The sequence below is a fragment of the Sorex araneus genome, chromosome 6 (assembly GCF_027595985.1).
Source record: "Sorex araneus isolate mSorAra2 chromosome 6, mSorAra2.pri, whole genome shotgun sequence".
NCBI lineage: Eukaryota > Metazoa > Chordata > Mammalia > Eulipotyphla > Soricidae > Sorex > Sorex araneus.
The window spans coordinates 22,555,286-22,576,402 of record NC_073307.1 but is presented as its reverse complement, the minus strand read 5'-3'; the positions used below and the strand labels follow the sequence as shown (position 1 = coordinate 22,576,402).

Genomic DNA, 21,117 nt, shown 5'->3' with positions numbered 1-21,117 from the left:
TCTTCAATGTACCTGATGGATTCTGGTCTGATGTTGAGATCTTTAATCCATTTTGAAAGACTTTTTAAAATAAGGTTCTTTAATAGACTATTTCAGATCGAGAGGATTAAAGTAAATAATATTAAATATTATTTGTATATCATTTAATTTAGTGTGGCCTTTACTCAGTAAATGGTGAATGATAGTTACTGCTCATATTTCAGGCTAAAAAGATATTATCAGACTGAATATATACAGATGAGATCCCAATTTAACATTTTAGTGATTAGTGTTACAGGTGATAATAGAATTAGATATGTTGATTACCTTAATCATCTAGGTACAGTTTGTGTAAATAAGCTCAGTGTGCTCAATTGTAGGATGGACTGGTCCTAAGAATGCATTCAATAGTATGGTAATTCCGTAATTCGATAAATAGACAAAATTTGGTCAGGATTTATTTTGCCTAATATTATTTCTATTTTTCAAATATTGAAATAATAGCTGTCATTAAAAGGTGTAAAAATTCTGTCAAAAAGACTTGTCTTAAAACCTAGTCTTACCTTCATATGTTTATAAAGGCATACTATTATAAATAGTATGTTTGTGAAGATGTATTACTCTTTGAGGAAAGTGAGCACATTGAGACTGACACTATTGCATATCCTTGAAGAATGGAACAGGTAAATTGATGATGTTATTGAGATTAAGGCCATACATTGAAATTGCATACGCACTGAAGACATTTAATGGAAAGTAATGCAGCTGAGTTAAATTTTCTGTGTGTCTTTAATGTGCACAATGTACCTTACACATAATCTCTGTTTTACTTACAAAGATAGTACATTTCAAACATTTCTCTCCCCCCAGCCCTTTTTATTGGGGGGGGGCAAACCTGATGGTGTTCAGGGGTTACTCCTGGTTCTGGCTCTTCAACTCAGAAGTTCCTCCTGGTGGTATTTGGGGAACCATATGGGATGTTGAGGAATTAAGTTGGTTCCGTCAAGTGCAAGGCAGGGCACCTTACCTGCTATACTACTGCTCTGGCTTCATTTCAAACATTCCAAAGATGAAAATCAAATCTTTTTTGTTTTTTTTTTTGGTCCACACTTACTGGGAGAATTGCTTGAAGGACCCCAGGGCTCTCTGAACACCAGCTGGGAGAACACTACCCCACCATCTCCAAAGGAAAGAAAAAAAAAAATTATATTTTGGATCACACCTGGGAATACTCCCGGCTCTGTGCTTAGGAATCAGTCTTGGTGGGTTTGGAGAACATGTTGGGTTCTGGGGATTTGAACCTGGGTCAGCTGTGTATAAGGCAAGTTCCTTGCCCACCATACTATCTCTTCAACCCTGCCAAAAGAAAGTTTTCAGTAACATTTCTTTGTGATTGGGGAGGGAGGTTTGTCCACAGCTGACAGTACTAGGACTACCCCTGATTCAATGCTTGTGGAACCACTTCCTTCTGTCTTGGGTTTTGTTGGTGTTCATGGCTTACTCCTGGTGCTTTGTGGGGAATCATAGAGGATGCTGGGGATTAAAACCAGGTCAGCTGTGTGCAAGGCAAGCACCTTACCTGCTGTACTACGTGCTCTGGCCACTTCTTTTTTGGAGCTTGGGGTTATGTGGGGGGCACATCTGGTCATCCAGGAATCTTGGAATTCTTTCTCTAGACTCCCATGATGGAATGACTTAAATAACTTGATCACTGAGTAGACTTCTGTGCACTTAACTGTTCATAAAATGTCATTTATAGGACTTGAATTTCTTTGCACTTGGTATGCATTCTCATAAAGAAGTGCTATTTGGGGGCAGGTGAACTACTATTCATTTTACCCTAAAGCTCTGTAGAAACTTCATATTCCCTCTGGAATCTGCCTCTGATCTCCTTTAAAAACTGGTCACTTTTTCTACACTGGATGTTTTTTGCTAGGATTGCTGGATGCTTAGACCCCTGGACTATTTTTATCTTTGACTTTTATTTCCTCAGGCTTGGTATGTAATAATTTATTTCCACATTGACCCTCTTATCTTCGCAGGCAGTTCTAGATCAAAACAAAGTATGAGTAGCATTTGGGTGTGATGTGCTTGTTGACTTCTAAGCTTCTCTTGCGGTTATTTAATAACTGCAGCCCATTGAGTAAATGCTAAACCTAAAAATGCCTATAGGCGCTCTGGAATGTATGTATTTGTCCTTTTATCTGGGGCTTAGGAGTGATGGTGAAGATGTTTCTAAAGGTAGTAGTATATAACCCTAAAAATGTGGTAAAATTGGAGGCTGTAGCTATAGTACAGTAGATAGGATGCTTGTCGTGCACACAGCTGACTTTATATCGTCCCCTGAGCACTGTCAGGAGTGATTCGTGAATGCACAGTCAGGAGTAACCCCTGAGCATTGCCAGGTGGGGCCCAAAAACAAAAACAGAAAACAAAAATGTACTCAAACTGTAAAATGTGCTAAAACGCTATGACTTTTTAAACAAAACTTACAGGATAGTATAGGCTAGATAGTATAATTAATCAGATATATTTTTTTCTTTTTTCTTTTGTTATTGGACCACATCCAGCAACACACAGGGCTTACTCCTGGCTCTGTATTCAGGGATCACCCCAGTGGGCTTGGCAGACCTTATGGAGTGCCAGGAATCGAACCTGGTCAGCCGTGTGCAAGGCAAACACCCTACCCTCTGTACTGTCACTCTGGCCCATCAGATACGAATGATAGTGGAGTTGTTGCGTAGAGAAGATTAATTTGGCAAGGCCTTTAATACAGTAAGTGGTAGACGCAGGTGTTGACCCAGGATATCTGGCTCTTTAGGATAAGGATTTGACCTTTTAAATTGCTACTGCAGTTTTTTCCCCATTACCTAAAACATTGAGTATGATGTGATGTTCAATAAATATCTAATGAGATCTTTAATATAGCACTGTAGCACTGTTGTCCCGTTGTTCATTGATTTGTTCGAGTGGGCACCAGTAATGTCTCCATTGTGAGACTTGTTACTGTTTTTGGCATATCGAATACACCACGGGTAGTTTGCTAGGCTCTTCCATGCGGGCGGGATGCTCTCAGTAGCTTGCTGGGCTCTCCGAGAGGGACAGAAGAATCAAACCCGGTTGGCTGCGTGCAGGGCAAACGCCCTATAGATTAATATCTTTAATATATTATAGATAATTCTGGGGTGGGTTATAAATGTCCTTCTGTTGCTTTTTTGGATTAGAATACTGATGAATTTTCAGTAGACAACATACTTCCACTTCAAGGGTAAAATAGATGGCAGAGGTGAGGATGGGCTGGCACTGATCCTGGTTCCTATAAGGACGCTGTCATCAACATGTTAATAATGCTGTTGCGGTTGCCAACATGTTGTAATACATGTTGGTGTATTAGAGATGGAACATGGTCGCAGATACATGGAGCTTATTGAGTTGTTCAGTAAATATGTAGTTTTTAAACTGATTTACAGGATAATTTTTGTGAAAACATTGATTATAGGCAATAGTGCCAGTGTTTCATTTGTAAGTAATCTGAACTTGGTGTATTTGACCATAGCCATTTCTTTAATTTTGTTTAAATCCAAGAGAAGGTATCAGTCCATTGTATATATGGTTACTGTTTTATATTGATAAGAGAGAAGTGAGAGGAAACTTGCGCTTGAATTGGATAAAGAGTGTTAGATGTACTTAGAAATTAGTTTCTGTTTCTTGCTGGTTTTATTTCTGCATATGATTGTTATGCTTTCTGTTTGTTCTGGGTTTGTAATGAAGATGGATTGGCGAAGTTGAAATGATATACATGTAATTTTTATTCATATATTTATGTAAGGTTCTACTAGACTAGGGACTCTTCATAGACAAGCTATTATTGCTTAATAGCTTTTTTCATTAATTTAGATTATTAGTATATGTAACTTGGAATGAATACATATGACCTATCACTCTTGTTATAGTAGATGGTGCTGACTCATGAATAGTATCCATTTTCTATCTTCACTTAACAAAATCTAATTTTTTCATGCTAAGGGAAAAGCCATTTTAAAGAGACAAAGTAGAACACTTTAGCGGTTGGGACAAGTGATGATATTTAGCTGTCATTTTCATTACAGATTAAAATGTATCTCTCATGCTTGATGAATAGAAGTCTATCAGATATACTTTGTGATGAAGGCAAGACATTTAGAAAATGCCACACAGAACATGAGTACCAGCAGTTTAAATATAATGGTTAGCCATAATTTCTTGTCACAGCTTCAGTCTTGATATAATCCTCAGTTTTCAAATCCACCATATTCTATTTTTGGCTATTGTAACAGATGTTGTCTTTTGAAAGCTAGAAATTTCTCAAACCAGACCCCTGACTTTAGGAAAGTCAGCTTGTTGAATTATAATTTTGGCACCTATCAATTTTAGGTGACCACAGAGTGTCTTTGGTAACCTTTATGAGAGTCTATATTGATCTTGATTATACATATTATACATATTGAGAAAGAGTGCCAAAGCTAATTGTGAAGAGTTTTATGAATCAGGGATAATTTAAATGCTTCAATGCAGATGTCTTTCTAGAAAACTAGAGTTCCTAAGATGTTGTAAGGGCAAGACCTTTAGAAAGTGCCACACAGAGCATGTGTATCAACTGTTTAAGCACACTAGTTAGCTTTATTCAGCCCCTTGTTATATAGCTTGAGTCTTGAAATGATCAGTGATTTTCTAAATCTACAGGATCCTGTTTCTGAATATTTAGCCTAATATACTTTGCTATAGGGCACTTGGAGTATTGTGAGCTATTACTTGCAAATTTAGATTCCAAAAGAGAAAAGGAATTTTAGTAAGCTGTCACATTATACAAGGTTTGAATAAAGATGCAAACCAAAAATATATAGTGAAGTGAAATTTCAGGGAAAGGAAGTTAGTTGGTGTCTCTAATGCTTAATTAGGAACTCATCTAGAAAGATGAGCCATTAAATAGCTAAGTTAGACTTTAAATTGAGTAATTGACTTTGGCCTTTTAAAGTTAGTCAATTTTCTCTTACTGTTTACACATACACACGTTTTGAAAGTGTTTAAGTTTTCATTCTAAGATTCAGTTGGTGACACTTAAATAGAAATTCTGTGATTATGTGTAAAGTAGAGTTGCAGTAGATCTGGCGATCAGAGTTTCTTCTCAGTGGCTATACACATTTATTAATGTGTGTTTCTTTGTTTTGTTTTTGGGCCACACCCGATGATGCTCAGGGGTTACTCTTGGCTCTGCACTCAGGAAATACTCCAGGAAGTGCTTGGGGGACCATTTGGGATAGCAGAGAGTAAACCCAGGTGTGCAAGGCAAACACATCTTAGCCTGCGGTACTATTGCTCTGGCCCTTGCATTTATTAAAGTTTGACTTTTTTTCCCCCCACTCTGAGTAATTTTAGTCATGAAATACCAGAATTACCCTCTTTCATCTGCCTTATTTTTGGTATCACTTATTTACCACTACTTAGCCTATCTGTGTATCTACCAGGTAGATGTCAGAAGTGGAAACCAATGCCAGGAAACTAATCCTTTCAACTGTGATTGTAATTATGGGGTAGGATTTTGATTTATGAGAGTTCCAAATAAAGAAAATGTCACATAAGATTTTTTACATATAAAAATGTTAAATAAAAAACATTTGAAATAAGGGCTATATGAGCCTTAGCTTTATATATAAATGTCTTGTGTCCTAAGTTGGTTTTTGGGGATAGAGGAGGGAGTAGAGAGAGGAGAGGTGTGGTATTCTTGGAAGAACAGCCTGTCCTTGGTGGGTCTGTAGTTTTATGTATACCTGTGGTTTCTCACCCCAAATTTCACAAAACTCTTGTTTTGTAGTTTTATAAAAAATAGAAATCTCGGGACACAAAACATTCAATATTCTTGCAGCATTCAGCACAATAGTTAAGATATGGATTTGGCTTAGGTATCTAAAGACAGACAAGTAGAGAATGAAGGTGTGGCATGTATATACAGAGTGCAGCTGCAAATAATGATGAAATTACGCAATTTAGTGCATTGAATGAAGGTGGGGTATATCATGTTAAGCAAAGTAAATCAGAAGAAGGGTTAATGCTCGATGGTCTCACCTGTAGCATATAAAATTAACAGGACAAGGGAATGTAAGATATCAAAGGAAGGGAAACCTAGATTACTCTTGACCCTGTAGCACTGTCATAGCACTGTCCTCCCATTGTTCATCGATTTGCTCGAGTGGGCACCAGTAACGTCTCCGTTGTGAGACTTGTTGTTTACTGTTTTTGGCATATCAAATACACCACAGGTAGCTTGCCAGGCTCTGCCGTGCGGGCGGGATACTCTTGGTAGCTTGCCGGGCTCTCCGAGAGGGATGGAGAAATTGAACCCGGGTCGGTCGTGTGTAAGGCAAATGCTGTCCCTGCTGTGCTATCGATCTTTACCCTAGATTATAGAAATAAGGACAGGGAAGGAAAGAAACAGAGTTGGGGCAAGAGGCTAATAGGGGTAATGGGAGCAGTGCTCAGGGACTTTGGGCACATTGGTGGGGTAGAGGTATGGTATATATTTCTATATACACAGCTAACAACACTAAAAACATGTTGGAAGGAGAATCTGGGGACAGTGGTCAGGGTCAGTCTGTGATGGTGGTGGGGTGGGTTTGGAACATTGTATGTCTGAAATTCAGCTGTGACTATCTTTGTAAGTAACCAGAGTGATTCCTTAATTTTTAAAAAAATCATCATAATTTCTTTTTTTCAAATGGTTTAATCATTTTTTTTCCCCTGAACCATACTTTACTTACAGTAAATTCTATAAGGGCTGTTTCTTTTTCCTTTAAAAATTTTTATTTTTTAATTACTGAGTTATATGGCTTATAATAATGTTAATATTAGTGTTAGTATAAAGTTTTTTGATTTGATTTGAGTAGATACATATTTACATAGTTGTAATCAAGATGCTGTAGATTGTATGTTTAGATTTTTTTTTGGGGGGGGGGGCTTTTTGGGTCACACCTGGCAGTGCTCAGGGGTATTTCCTGGCGCTACACTCAGGAATTACTCCTGGTGGTGCTCAGGGGACCATATGGGATGCCGGGGATTGAACCTGGGTCAGCTATGTGCAAGACAAACTCCCTACCTGCTGTACTATAGCTCCGGTCCCATTTTGACTTTTTATTTAGTGTTGTACTATATTTGACATGATACTGTTTAATTTAATTCTCAAAACCTAAGATTGCTCCAGTTGTATAGAAGGTGAAGCCGAGCATGCAAAGTCAAAATAGCTAGGGAAAAATAGAACTGGAGATTTAAAATTCAGACCTTTGTGTGAATTGTAAAAGTTTGGGTTTTTACCTATTAAGCAGTACTGCCTCCTTTGTGATACACTTTCAAACAAGACTATAAATGAAAGCAATGTGCCTAATTAGTAGAAGTTTTAACATTTTAGTATTTAGGGAGCTTTTTGTATGAATAGAACCCATATAAAGACTGTTCTAATTTCTTGTTTTACTTTTATAGGAATTAAAAGATGTGGGCCATCGTGATCAGATGGCTGCAGCCAGAGGAATCTTGCAGAAAAATGTCCCAATTCTCTATACCGCATCCCAGGCGTGCCTCCAGCACCCTGATGTTGCAGCCTACAAAGCCAACAGGGATCTGATCTATAAGCAGCTGCAGCAGGCAGTCACCGGCATCTCCAATGCTGCGCAGGCCACCGCGTCAGATGATGCCTCCCAGCACCATGGTGGAGGAGGAGGAGAACTGGCATATGCACTCAACAACTTTGATGTAAGTTCTGTTTGGGAAACGATGAGGCTTTCCTAAGGGGAGTGGGTGGGGTGGGGGGAGGCCCATTCCCCGTCAGTGCTTGGGGTCGGGGACAGACCATGTTATGCTGGAAAACCCTGGGCTTTTGTGTGTAAAGCAGGTACTGTAGCTCTTTGAGCCATCTCCCTTGCCCCAGAAACTGGAGGCTGTCATCATTTCTAGAAGTTAACAAGTTTCTAGGGAAATGCTTGTGATCAGGATTTCTAATGAAGGCTTAAATTTGCAATCTTGGGGTCAGGATATAGCTCAGGTGGTAGAGCACACGGCCCGCATGTGGGAAGCCCTAGGTTTGTTCCCCAAGCATTGCTCTCCTGAGCACTGCTGGGGGCAGCCCTGGTGGCTCCTAAGCACATTAGGAGCCTCCACCCTCTACTTTTTTATGGATCATCTATCTATAAGTAGTCTTGACCTAAACCATTTTCCTTCTTTCCACTTCCCTTCCTCCATTCATCCTTCTTGTTCTTTTACTCTCCTTTGTTAAACTTGTGAAATTCTTTTATACAGCTTCTTTTCTTGCAGCTTTTTTTTTTTTTTAAATGGTTTTGTTTGGACTGGAGTGATAGCCCAGTGGGTAGAGCATTTGCTTGCACGTGGCTGACTCGGTTTGATTCCTTCGTCCCTATCGGAGAGACTGACAAGCTACCAAGAGTATCCCACCCTAACGGCAGAGCTTGGCAAGCTAACCATGGTGTATTCGATATGCCAAAAACAGTAACAACAAGTCTTACAATGGAGATATTCCTGGTGCCTGCTCAAGCAAATCGATGAACAACGGGATGGGATGACAGTGCTACAGTGGATTTGTTTGGTTCATTCCAACCAACATTTTGATCTTATAGCAGATGGGAAACTGGGAGACACACTGGAGCCCTTGTGTGCTTTTGCCCCTCAGGGACTCAGAGTCTTGTGCGATGTTTCCTGGAGTCAGGGGCAGTCACCGCTTCTTGGGAGTATGCGTTGTCTGCTTGTTTGTTCAAAGAAGGTAGATTTGTAATACTTCCCTGGCAGGGAGATACCATGATCTCGAAGGTGGTTTTCCCAGGGCTAGGCTTGTCCACTGCACTCCAGATGTGCTGACTCCTGTAGGAATGTGGGAAACTACATTTCCCAAATGTGGGAAACTAAACTGCATAATTTGTGGTAGTTGGGGGCTGCATTCACTTTCTCCCTTGGTGGGGGTAGGAGGAGGAAAGAAGGTAGATTTGTAGGGGTCAGTGAATGATATTCTTTGTTCCCCCTTGAGCCTTGAGAAGGGGATGATAGTCAAATAAGCTTGCGAACCTTTCGTCTAGTGGGAGACAAAAATTAAACACAACTGATTATAACTGAAGTGCTGTTACCTTAATCTTTTTTGCCTAGGAATACTCTTCAGTAACTACATTGTTTCACTATAACAATAATATTGTTTATATTAATAATTTAATTGTGTAATCAAATTTTAGATTAAAATGCCTTTTTAGCATAATGCTAAATTATTTTGTATTAATGATATACACACCTGCCGAGTATATCTGTGTGTGTGTATGTGTAGATATATAAACACACACACACTACTGTCCTGTGTATCAACTCTAATCTTTATTTTTGGGGTTTGGTTTTATAATTCTTACCCACAATGCTTCATGGCTTCCAGTAGATGGCAGCAGTTTAAGATTTAAAAAAAAATTTTTTTTAAAACCATTATTGGGTTTAATATTGAAAAAAAAAATGAAGGGAAAATTTGCCTGCCAGATGACTTACCATCCTTTTAAAAGTAAGAGTATTTCATTTAAAAGTATACTGTCAATATAATGCAATGTATTGTGACACCTCCCAGTGGTGCTGTGGGGTTGCTTTCATCTTAGTGCTTGGGGGTCATTATCAGTAATGTTCATTCACTATATCACTATCACTGTCATCCCGTTACTCATCGATTTGCTCACTCGGGCACTAGTAACGTCTCCATTTGGAGACTTGCTGTTACTGTTTTTGGCATATTGAATACACCACTGGTAGCTTGCCAGGCTCTGCTGTGCAGGAAATAAATAAATAAAAAAAATAAAAAGAGAACTACATCATGATCTTAGTGAGCAAGGGAAGGCACCACCAATGCTATGTCTCGAAGGCTCTGGTAGGTATATTCTGTCAGGGCTATTACCATACATTTTTGCTGTCTGATCAGTAATGTTAAGAGGATTATAGGAAATCTAAAAATGAACCAAGGGCTCCTGCTTGCAAAGCATGAGCTCAGCCCAGTGTGCTATCTCTTAGCCCTGCATTTTTTCTTTTGGGGGCCATATTCATTAGGACCCCAGGGCTGTTCCTAGATTTGTGCTCAGGAGTGATGCCTGACAGTGCTCAGGGAGCTCAAGAACAGTGCCAGGAATAGAACTGGGCCTGACCATATGCAGTGCAAGAACCTTAAGTCTTGTACTCCAGCCCCCTGCATTTTTTTTTTTTTCAAATCATTTTGCTTACCTTTCCCTCTCCTTCCTTTGATTTCTCCTTTACTTTGGCTCTGGTAGTTGAGTCTTGCTGATGTAGATGCCTGATTTCTCACTTCCCACAAATCACAAAGGCAGTGCAAAGTTGGCAGTCCACAGTGTTAGAACTGAATTGTTATATTGGGAATTCAAACATGAAGCTTAAACATGGTATTCTAGCAAAATTTTTTGACATACCTTACAATTACTGTCTCATTCCCAAGTTGGCAGTATTAGTTATTGCTTCTTTTGAGGCAGTAAAGGTGACATTTTTGCCCTAAGATGATTTATATCTATTTGTGGTCACTTAACTTCTTAGGGCTAAAGTGAAATTGCATTAATAAAGTGAGGAATTTGGACTAAATGATTACCTGCCCATTGTAACTCTGTGGGTATATGTGTCTGTGATCATTCACTACTCTTTCTTGTTGCTCAGAGGTACTTAATTTTTGCCAGGGAAGTCTTTTAATAATATGGTAAGGGGGGGTGGAGCAGTTGCATAGTGGGGAATGCCTTTACCTTGCACATAGCTTACCCGGGTTTGACCCCTGGCATCCCCCAGCCCTCCAGGAGTGATTCCTGAACATTGTTGAATGTGGCTCAAAACAAAAAACAATATGGTAAGAAAAACCATGAGTGGAAGTGTAGGTTAATCATGAACTCAGGTAGTAGCTGCTTCGTTTGAAACTGAAGGTTCTTTGGAAAGGAAAGAAGATATGTATACATGTAAAAGGAACACTTTTGAAAGAAAATCATTGGCAAAAAGTTGGAAATTAATATGAATATGGTAGACCCTTTGAAGAAAATTGAGAGAAAAATATGTGCACAGTTGTTACCAATGTAAAGATTAATTGTATTATTGGAGAATTTGGAGGGAGGTCAATATTGCAGTCCCGGGGATGGTTAATGTTTAACTTTGTACGTAAAATTTGATTTTGATCTGAAGTGATTGCTTACTGGTAAAGCTGAATTTAAACTGAGTCAGGGCAGTGGAGGGAAGACAGATGAAGCATTTATTCTTACTGGTATACTGATGCTTTATGGAATGCTTTTGTTGGGATAAGTTGCTGTCTTTTGTTTAAAGATTACCTGAAGGCTTTTGAGCAATGAATATGTTGAATGTGGGACTGGGAAGATAACTCAAAGGGCTGGAGCACATCCTTTGTATATAGGAGTCTTTGTATGTAGGGTCTGATCACTGGCATCTAACTCATAGTCCCCTGAGACAGCAAGGCGCAACCCATAATAAGCACTGAATAATTTGTGGTTCAAAAAGAAAAAAAAGGGAAAGTCTATAGTGTGAATCAAATAAGACTGGAGAGAGAGAAAAAGAGGGAGAGAAGAAGGGAGTGAAGGGGAGGGGAGTGGAGTGGAGTGGGGGAGAGAGGAGCTAGGAGAGAGTTTGTGTGTGTATTTCATTTTTGTTTTTGGGTCACACCCAGTGGTGCTCAGTTGCCGGGGATTGAACCCGGCAAGGTGAGCAATCTGCGTGCTGTACTATTGTTTCGGCTCCTAAAATGTTTATGAAGTTAGATGAGATAGTAAGGTGAGGAAAAGAGGTTGAAATTATGAACATTTCTTTCTGAAACTTTGAGGAAAGAAGCCAGTTTTTCATTTTCATTTTTCGTGGGGAAATAGTTCTGTTAATGTCATGTAGCATTCTGTATATAGAAAAGTAAATCAGGGCTGAAGTGATAGTATAGCGGGTAGGGCGTTTGCTTTGCACACGACTAGCTTGGGTTCCATCTCTGGTATCCATCTGTTTGTCTCGGCACAGACAAGAATAATCCTTGAACCCTGCAGGTGTGGCAACAAAACAAAAGTAAAAATGAGCTTTTGTTTTATATAACCCATACAGTATTTGGCTATTTTAATACTATATGGCTTACTTTGAGATGTTCAGAATAAGTAGTGAGGAACATAAGTTTTAGGGTGACATTTGTGTTTGCATCTGTAGAATCATGCATTGTGTGGGCGCTTGTCAATAGGATAGTATTGCTCCAGTGTGTTCTTTGAGAAGTGATCTACATATGTAGGTTAACTTCAATGGGTTGACCTGTTACTTGCTAAAAATATTTTTTTCATGCTATTGAAATCTCGTGTTTAAATTTTTATATTTCTTATCAGTGTTTTTCTCCCTTTGCAGAAACAAATCATTGTGGACCCCTTGAGCTTCAGTGAGGAGCGGTTTAGGCCTTCCCTAGAGGAGCGCCTAGAAAGCATCATTAGTGGGGCAGCACTGATGGCTGACTCCTCCTGCACTCGGGATGATCGGCGGGAGAGAATTGTAGCTGAATGTAACGCCGTCCGTCAGGCCCTTCAGGACTTGCTCTCGGAGTACATGGGCAATGTGAGTATCTGAACTGTTTTATATAAGAAAGAGTTTTCCATAAGATTTGATAGATTTGACTTGCTTTAACTATAAATATCAAATAATGTTCTTTTAGTTCCTTGACTTGGGGCAGATTTGTAAAATTTTTTTTGTTTTTTAAAATTTTTTAATTGAATCACCATGAGATAGTTATAAAGCTTTCATGTTTCAGTTTTGGTCATACAATGATCAAATACCCATCCCTTCACCATTGCATATCTTCTACCACCAAAATCCTCAGTATCCCCTCCATCCCAACCCCTCCACTGCCTGTGTGGCACACAATTTCCACAATACTCTCTCTACTTTGATTACATTCAATATTTCGACACCAGTTCCTCCATTATTATTTGGAATTTTCCCATCACCACTCAAACCTGCCGAAAAGGCAGTGCTAGACAATTTGTTTTGTATTGCTAGTTATGAATAACATATAATGTCTTGCAGCTTCGCGCTCCTGGAATTCTAAAATTTTAATAATTAGGGCCTGGAGAGATCTCTGCAGCGAGTTGCTCGGTTCTGAGATTCATTTGTGTGTCTCTGGATCATGACTGTTAAGGAGCTTAATAAGTATTCCCGGCAGTTCATGGACGTCATCTCATCATCTCATAGTCCCATTGGGGGGAGGGAGAAGGAGAGGAACTGGCTCCTCCCCTGCCCTGTGAGGTTTGGCGTTTGCTGCTACCACTCCTGCATACCTGGGCTTCTTGTTGGGTTCTGGAAGATGGCAGCCGCCAGGATTCCTAGGGGGCAGGCAGAGGGACAGCATTTGCCCCCATCTGGAGTACCCTGGCGAATATGGCCTATTGCAGAGTCTGGAGGCATCTCTGTAGCAAGCTGCTCTGTTCTGAGATTTGTTTGTGTGTCTCTGGGGCAGATTTTTTAAAGTAATGAATAAACGTATTTTTTTGTATGCTCCTTGGCCAAGTTTTTATTTTGAAAAATTCCAAGCATGTGACTACCCAAATACCCTCTATTTAGATCCATCAGGTTTCTTGTACATGTGTGTATGTTTATGTGCATGTGTGTGTGTGTGTTGTGTGTGTGTGTGTGTACATATGTATGTGGACAAAGTAGCAATCTTTAAATTTTTTTTCTTGGCTATCTACTTTTGGGCAGAAGGATGCAGAGAACCTGCCTTTTCTAAGGAAATTTTTTTCCATGAACCATGTAAATATTGTTTAGAGTAGATAATTACCAAAGTATAGCAGTATTAGGCAAACTTGGTAGTGATTTTGAATTTTTAAGGTTATGTTTGAAAACCTGTACTGTCAAATTTGACACTTGTGTTGTCATCACCCCTGCTTTCCCTGTCCTTTTTTTTTTAAATAGACACTTCTTTTTTCTGATACTGTCACAGTCTCCATTTTTCTTCTTTAATACTTCTTCTTTTACTCAAATTACTTGCAAATTTAATGTCACATAGGGCTTTTTTGGGGGCCACACATAGTAGTGCCTCAGGACTTACTCCAGGGTAAGTACTGATATCTGAGTACTGAGTAGCAAAACTACTAAAGTACCATTAGGTAACCATTATAAAATACTGCCTTTGCTGAGGAAGAGGATGTGACAAATCTGTTTTCAGAAGTTCATACTGGAACTTCCTATAACTAGTCTACAAGGTATGCCTTGAATTTTGGGAATTGGAAAATTTGGGAATTTTGAGTTGGGAATCTCAAAATCTTGAAAACCATTACCTTTTTCTACCTCCGCAGAGTGCCATAGAAATACTGCTTTTTGTTTGTATATCTGTGTTTTTGTCATGAATATATGTAAGCAATGTGGAAAACATTCATAATTTAACGATGTGGAAATGTGCATATGTCAGTGTCATTAAGCATTTTGAATAATGTTTGATTAGCACAGTAGCACTGTGTCCCATTGTTCATCGATTTGCTCGAGCGGGCATCAGTAATGTCTCCATTGTGAGACTTGTTACTGTTTTTGGCATATCGAATATGCCACGGGTAGCTTGTCAGGCTCTGCCGTGAGGGTGGGATACTCTCGGTAGCTTGCCAGGCTCTCTGAGAGGGATGGAGGAATTGAACCCAGGTCGGCCATGTGCAAGGCAAACGCCCTACCCTCTGTGCTATTGCTCTAGTCCAATAATGTTTGATTATGCAAGTAAAAACTAGAATAATGATGTTTGCCTGAAGTTTAAGGATAATTGTGGGCGTTTTGAAAGTAGATTCAAATTATACTTTAGGAGATAGTCTCCAAGCATTTTTTGCCTAGTGATGAAAATATTTAGTTTCTGTGCCAGAGAGGTAGTATAGGTGCTTGTCTTTCATATGGCTTTTACCACGTACTCCTGAACAGTCAGGAGTAAGCCCTGAGCACTGCTGGGTGTGACTCCAAAACCAGACAAAACGAGGAAAAGTGTGTTGGGGAAATAGCACCGGGAACATGGGCACATGATTTGTATGCGTAGGACCCCAATTTTATTTTCAGTCTGGTAGCACCCAGGGCTCTGGCCCCAGCAGAGCCGATATAGCCCTAGAGGTCTCTAAGTACCCCTGGCACCGTGAGGTCTGAGCAGCACCACCACATCCTTAGCCCTAGCATTGAATCACCTGGCCTGGCTTCTGAGTATCACCAAGTGGTGCCTGGTCCCCTGAGTATTGCTTGCAAGGCCATCCTGTTGTTCCTTGCTACACTCCTTTTAAAAAATTTTTAAAACATTTTACTTTTATTAGTTGTATTGATTCATGAAGCAGCTCACTAGGCCCTGTGAAAGTGATGGATTGATGATAAAGAAGGACAGGAAGTATACTTTGGAGAAAACTTGTGATAAAAGTAGTCTGCAAGATAAACCCAAATGGGGGTATATTCATGTGGAGAATTGAAACACTTTGATGTATTAAAACTGGTTCCTTTACTCCATGGAATATTGTAGACAAAGTAGTAATATTCCAGAAGGATTGACATACTTTTACTTTTTTACATTCTCGATTTTTGTAATAATGTCATTGTTTTTATAGATATTCTTAAAATTTAGCTCTTATTTCTTGAGTCTCTCTTCTTTATCCTGTTTTGCCTTTGGCTCTGGTTCTTCTCCATTTTTGGTGAAGGGGTTAGATTGGTGCTGGGAACCGAATCCAGTATATCACATATGCAAGGCATGTGCTTATTTACTTCTCCTTTTGAGCCACTTTCCCTGCCCCCTTTCCTCTGATTTCTCCCTCCCTCCTCCCTCCTCCCTCCCTCCCTCCCTCCCTCCCTCCCTCCCTCCCTCCCTCCCTCCCTCCCTCCCTCCCTCCCTCCCTCCCTCCCTTCCTTCCTTCCTTCCTTCCTTCCTTCCTTCCTTCCTTCCTTCCTTCCTTCCTTCCTTCCTTCCTTCCTTCCTTCCTCCTTCCTCCTTCCCCCTTCCCCCTTCCCCTTCCCCTTCCCCTTCCCCTTCCCCTTCCCCTTTCCTTTCCCTTCCATCCCATCACTGGGGCCAAGATCTTCAAGGCTGCTTAGATCAGGACTGGGCCTCTTCCACCCAGATCCCCCATTTTCCAGTAGCGAGGCAGTGACACCCAGAAACTGCCCTCCCCCCCTGCTGTGTAATCCCATCAACATCAACAGCCAACATCCAGAGACTACAAACCAAGCTCCCGGAAGCTATTAGACATCTAGTAGCCTAGTTCTCCCTCTTGGAGAACTTGACAAGCTACCGAGAGTCTATTATTGCCCGCATGGGAGAGCCTGGCAAGCTCCCTATGGTGTATTCATATCCCAAATACAGTTAAAGATTTATACATATCTCTTAGAGAGCCTGGCAAGCTACCAAGAGTATCCTGCCCACACGGCAGAGCCTGGCAGGCTACCAATAGCATATTTGATATGCCAAAAACAGTAACGATAAGTCTTATTCCTCTGACCCTAAAAGAGCCTCCAATTGTTGGGAAAGACAAGTAAGGAGAGGCTGCTAAGATCTCAGGGCTGAGTGTAATAGAGACGTTATTGCTCCCTATTTGAGTAAATTGATGAACAACAGGATGACAGTGATACAGTGATTAAATCACCAAAGAGAACAGTTACAAAAGCTTACACCCATCCCTTCACCAGTGCACATTTTCCACCACCAAGAACCCCGGTATACCCCCCATCCTGACACTCCCCCTGTCTGATTGGCAGACAATTTCCACTTTACTTTCCACTTTGATCATATTCAATATTTTGACAAAAGAACCACCATTATTTGGAATTTTCCCAACAATCAGACCTCCTGAAAAGGCATCATTAGATAATTTGTTTTCTGTTGCTGATTATGAAGAGAATATGATGTTGCGCGGCTGCGGTAATGCCCACGTGAATTTGGATTTTTGATATTTTAGTAATAGGTCTGGAGGGATTTCTGCCAAAAGCCGCTGGGTTCCGAGATTGGTTTGTGTGTCTTTGGGATCATGGCCATTCAGGAGCCGTCCTCTGATTTCTTAACTTTGGATGCACACTAAAATTTCTGGGGAACTTTTAAAAAATTTTGTTGTAAGGTTGTATCCTAATACTGTTCGAACAACTGGATACAAGTGCCAATACTAAAAAGAAATCCCCACATGATTAAATTGATGTTTGCCTTTAATGCGAATGAACATCTGATGGCTTATGGCATTTGTCCCCTTCTGTTTCACCTCATGACTTGTCACTTTCTCCATCTTGCAGTCTGTTCTGCCTGCTCAGGGCAGTCTGAGCTTATGCCTTCAGTAAAACATTATTTATTGTATTTTTGAAATCCCCTTCCCTCCCTTTTAAAATTTAATCTGTTCTTTTGTAGGACCCATTTTCTTCTCTTCTTTGTTGAAGGCCCTTTCATCATTTCACATTAATTTTTTCTTAGCTGGAGGTCATTTTTTAATTTTACCCTGTTCTTTGCTGTTTGAAATTCTGTACCTAATTGTTTATTGAATTGTTGTTTATATTTTCTTTATCCATGTAATTTCTGCAGCTAGGTTTTAAGCTTTTAAAAGAAGTAACTATTTAAAAAATTCTGTCTTGGGGCTAGAAAGATAGCTCAGTGGACTGAGTTAATGCAAAGCACATTTTGCAAGGTGGAAGCCTGAATTTGATCTCCTGTTTGGTCCCTGAGCACCACTGGGTGTGGTCCAAACCACCCACCATGCCTCCCAATAGTCTTTCAAGATCTGGTAAAAAAGCAAGAAAGAGTTACTCAGTGAATGCTTGCTTAATGAAACTCAGGTTAATTTTAGAGGATGAATAAACAGTTCTTGATTCATGGGTGTTAGTGGAACACAAACAAAGATCCTTGTCCTTGTGGCCCTGACACACTCTAGAGAAGTGGTCTTCAGTACTGGTTCACAGGTTGAAAACCATGTGTCTACCATCTTGGTTTTAACTGCCTGTTGGTGGACTGGTAGTCAGGCAAGTGCTGGTCCACAGGTGTATAAAAGTTGAAAAACATTGCTCTGTAGTGTTATGGGGGTTGGGGAGGGGATGCCATAGATGTTTTATTTTTATTGTAGATAATATTTGTAGAAAGCTTTAATGAAATACTCTGAAATAAGCAGTGAATGGAAGTAATATCTTGGATAAGAATTAAATTTAATTCATTAGGTAAGACTAAACTATTGTTCAATAGATCCAGGGATTGTGCTCCTGCTTTCATTGTGGTTTGAAAATAGTAGTCTTGGCTCTATTCTGACTATATGAAGCTCTTAAGAGAGATTGATGTTAAAAGGAATGCATTTGATCCTTAACATATGGAAATGCTGCTTTAAAGCTTTTTTGACCATTCATTGGATATTTCATTGATATTTCTACAAATGACTTCCCGGTTTACTTGAAATGTGGTTATTGTGTTAAGTTTAAGTTGTTCCTGCTCTTATAAGCCTAAGGTTGCTTTGCCTGTAGAGGCAATGGAAAAAAAATAGCTTGAATAGGTTTTGTAATCTTTAAACGTTTAAGTGTGAATTGATTGCAATTGAAATGTAATTGAATTTGAAAAGTTATTACCACTTTAGTTTTTCATAATTGAGAGTTATACATGTACATAAAATAACCAAACAACAATACTTTTTTATTTGCTTTTTGGGTTTCACCCAGCAATGCTCAGGGGTTACTCCTGGCTCTGCACTCAGAAATTACTCCTGGCGGTGCTTGGGGACCATATGGGATGCTGGGGATTGAACCCAGCTTGGCCGAGTGCAAGGCAAATGCCCTACCCTCTGTACTATCGCTCCAGCACCACAACAATATTCTTAACACTTGAGACTATTTCTAGTTTCTCCCCTCTTTAGTCAGTATTGTTTTAAATTTTAAGATTATTTTCTGTGTTTCTTTGCATATAAACAAAATAGCCTATGTAACTAGGATTCAGACTATTAGTTAATGGGTTGGGGTTTCTGGGTTTTATTTGTTTCTTTCAATGGTTTGAGAACTACCCCTGGTTGGTGCTTGGAGCTTACTCCTGGCTTTGTGCTCAGGGATCACTCTTGGAGGTGCTCAGGGATCCATGGAGCACACTGGGGATCGAACCTCCGTCAGCCGAATGCAAGGCAAGCACCCTAACCTTGCTGTATTATCTCTCCAGCCCCTTAACTTTTTTTCTAAAATAAAGCACAGAATCTTAGAGACCTTTTATTGCTATTGAATGGGCACAGATTTGAAGCCCTCAGTTTCCTGCATGATTGAGAGTAATCCAGACACCTCTGCCATCTGCAGTTCCCGGCATTGTAGGAAATTTCATACATACCACAACCAGGTTAGCACCTGTGTCAGCACCACAGAATGGGGTGCAAACCATGAATATCAAAACTAAAAAGATGTACTATGGTCAAAAGGTAGGACCTCAGACTAGCGTGTGTATCAGCATAAAACAGCAAATTGTACAACCATAATTCGCATGCTTGAACTTGGAGTGTGAGCCTATGCAAGGGTCACAACCCCAGTGAACACCTTAGCCAAGAGAGTAAGCACCGCAGTTATAAAGATGTGAGAGCTCCACAGCCAAGTATCTGTGCAGCCCCATCACTGCTACCTTATCAATAAGCAGCAATGAACAGGAAGAGACAGGAGTGTGGGGGGTGGGTAGAGGCATAGGATTGTATGTGTGTGTGTGTGTGGGGGGTGCATTTCTGGTAGCTAACTTTGGAGTCCAGTGCGTGTTTTATAATGTTCTCTTTGAAGTTATTTCATTACCAGTGGAAAACCCTCCTTCTGAAGAGCCTATCTTTTTGCTGCTGAAATCTTTTAGTTCACACTCTTATTTTGATAAAGGATATGCTAATTCTTGGTATATTCCTTTCTCCCTTTGTTTTAGGGCTTGTGGTTCAATTTTCCCATAGTAGAAATTAATGGGACCAAACTTCTTTGTATCTGCTACTGCATCCATCCTTAAACCCCAGCTCCTCAACTAGCTTTCCCTGTCTCCCTCCACAGACCTCCATGTCTGAAAATAACACACTATTTGAAACATTGGAGACTTTCAGTCTATGAAATAGATTCTGTTTGGATTTGACCTGAGTAATATTTTTTTTAATGAAAATAAACTTTATTAAGGCAGAAACATGGGTTGGACCCTTATCCCACTTTGGATGATACATTAAAAAAGAAGAGTGAATATGCAATTTACAGAATTCATATTCTTATTCTTCTCTTCCCCCTACCCCCCACCTGAGTAATCTTACCTCGTACTGTTCTTGGATCTGTGTTGATTGCCTGGAGCTAGCTCATGATTGGTGGATTGGTCATGATTAGCTTGAGCTTTGTGTCATTTAGTGTGGTAGCCATATGTGACTATTAAGTATTTGCTATATATTTGTTCAAATATATATCACTATATATAAACTATATGCCATAGTTCAGAGATTGGGCATACAAAAAGGCCTATCAAATATCTCATGTTTAGCACTGTAGCATGGTTGTGTGGGCGGGATACTCTTGGTAGCTTGCCGGGCTCTCCAAGAGGGACAGAGGAATTGAACCTGGGTCGGCCGCGTGCAAGGCAAACATCCTACCCGCTATGCTATCGCTCTAGATATCTCATGTTTAGAGTTGGATTAAATAAAATCATTCTTAAACTTACATATTTTCATTTATGAGCACTAGACAGCTTTAAACCATATATATATATATATATATATATATATAGTTTATGTTTCTGGCCTGCATTATACTTTTTTTTTCATTTGACTACTGGATGCCAGCAAGCTAATGTGAATAGTTAAAGAATTTAGTATCAGTTTTATCATTGAATGATTGAATGTCTAGAATGTCTAAATACATTTTTTTATCCTTTATTTTTTTTCCCCTAAGACTTTTTTTTTTATATCACTGTGAGATAAAACCTTACAAAGCGGTTCATGATTAGGTTTCAGTCTTACAGTTTTCCATCACCCATTCCTCCAATGGTGTACATTTCCCAGCACACCAGTGTCCCCATTTTCCCTCCCATCACCCCCCACCCCACCCCTAGTCTGCCTCTCTGGCAGGTGCTTTCTGTCTCTCTCTCTCTCTCTCTCTCTCTCTCTCTCTCTCTCTCTCTCT

At 39.9% G+C, this 21,117-nt stretch overlaps 1 protein-coding gene and 1 pseudogene across 2 annotated transcripts in view; both read left to right on the top strand.

Moving 5' to 3' along the window:
• CTNNA1 (catenin alpha 1) overlaps nucleotides 1-21,117 on the top strand; it is a 289,737-nt gene that overhangs the window by 167,061 nt on the left and 101,559 nt on the right. For both annotated transcript variants that reach the window (XM_055141101.1, XM_055141102.1), the window contains exons 6-7: nucleotides 7,489-7,758; nucleotides 12,406-12,609. In XM_055141101.1, coding sequence (XP_054997076.1) covers nucleotides 7,489-7,758; nucleotides 12,406-12,609 — 474 coding nt within the window. The remainder of the gene's footprint in view (nucleotides 1-7,488; nucleotides 7,759-12,405; nucleotides 12,610-21,117) is intronic.
• LOC129406373 (U1 spliceosomal RNA) lies at nucleotides 8,791-8,969 on the top strand (annotated as a pseudogene).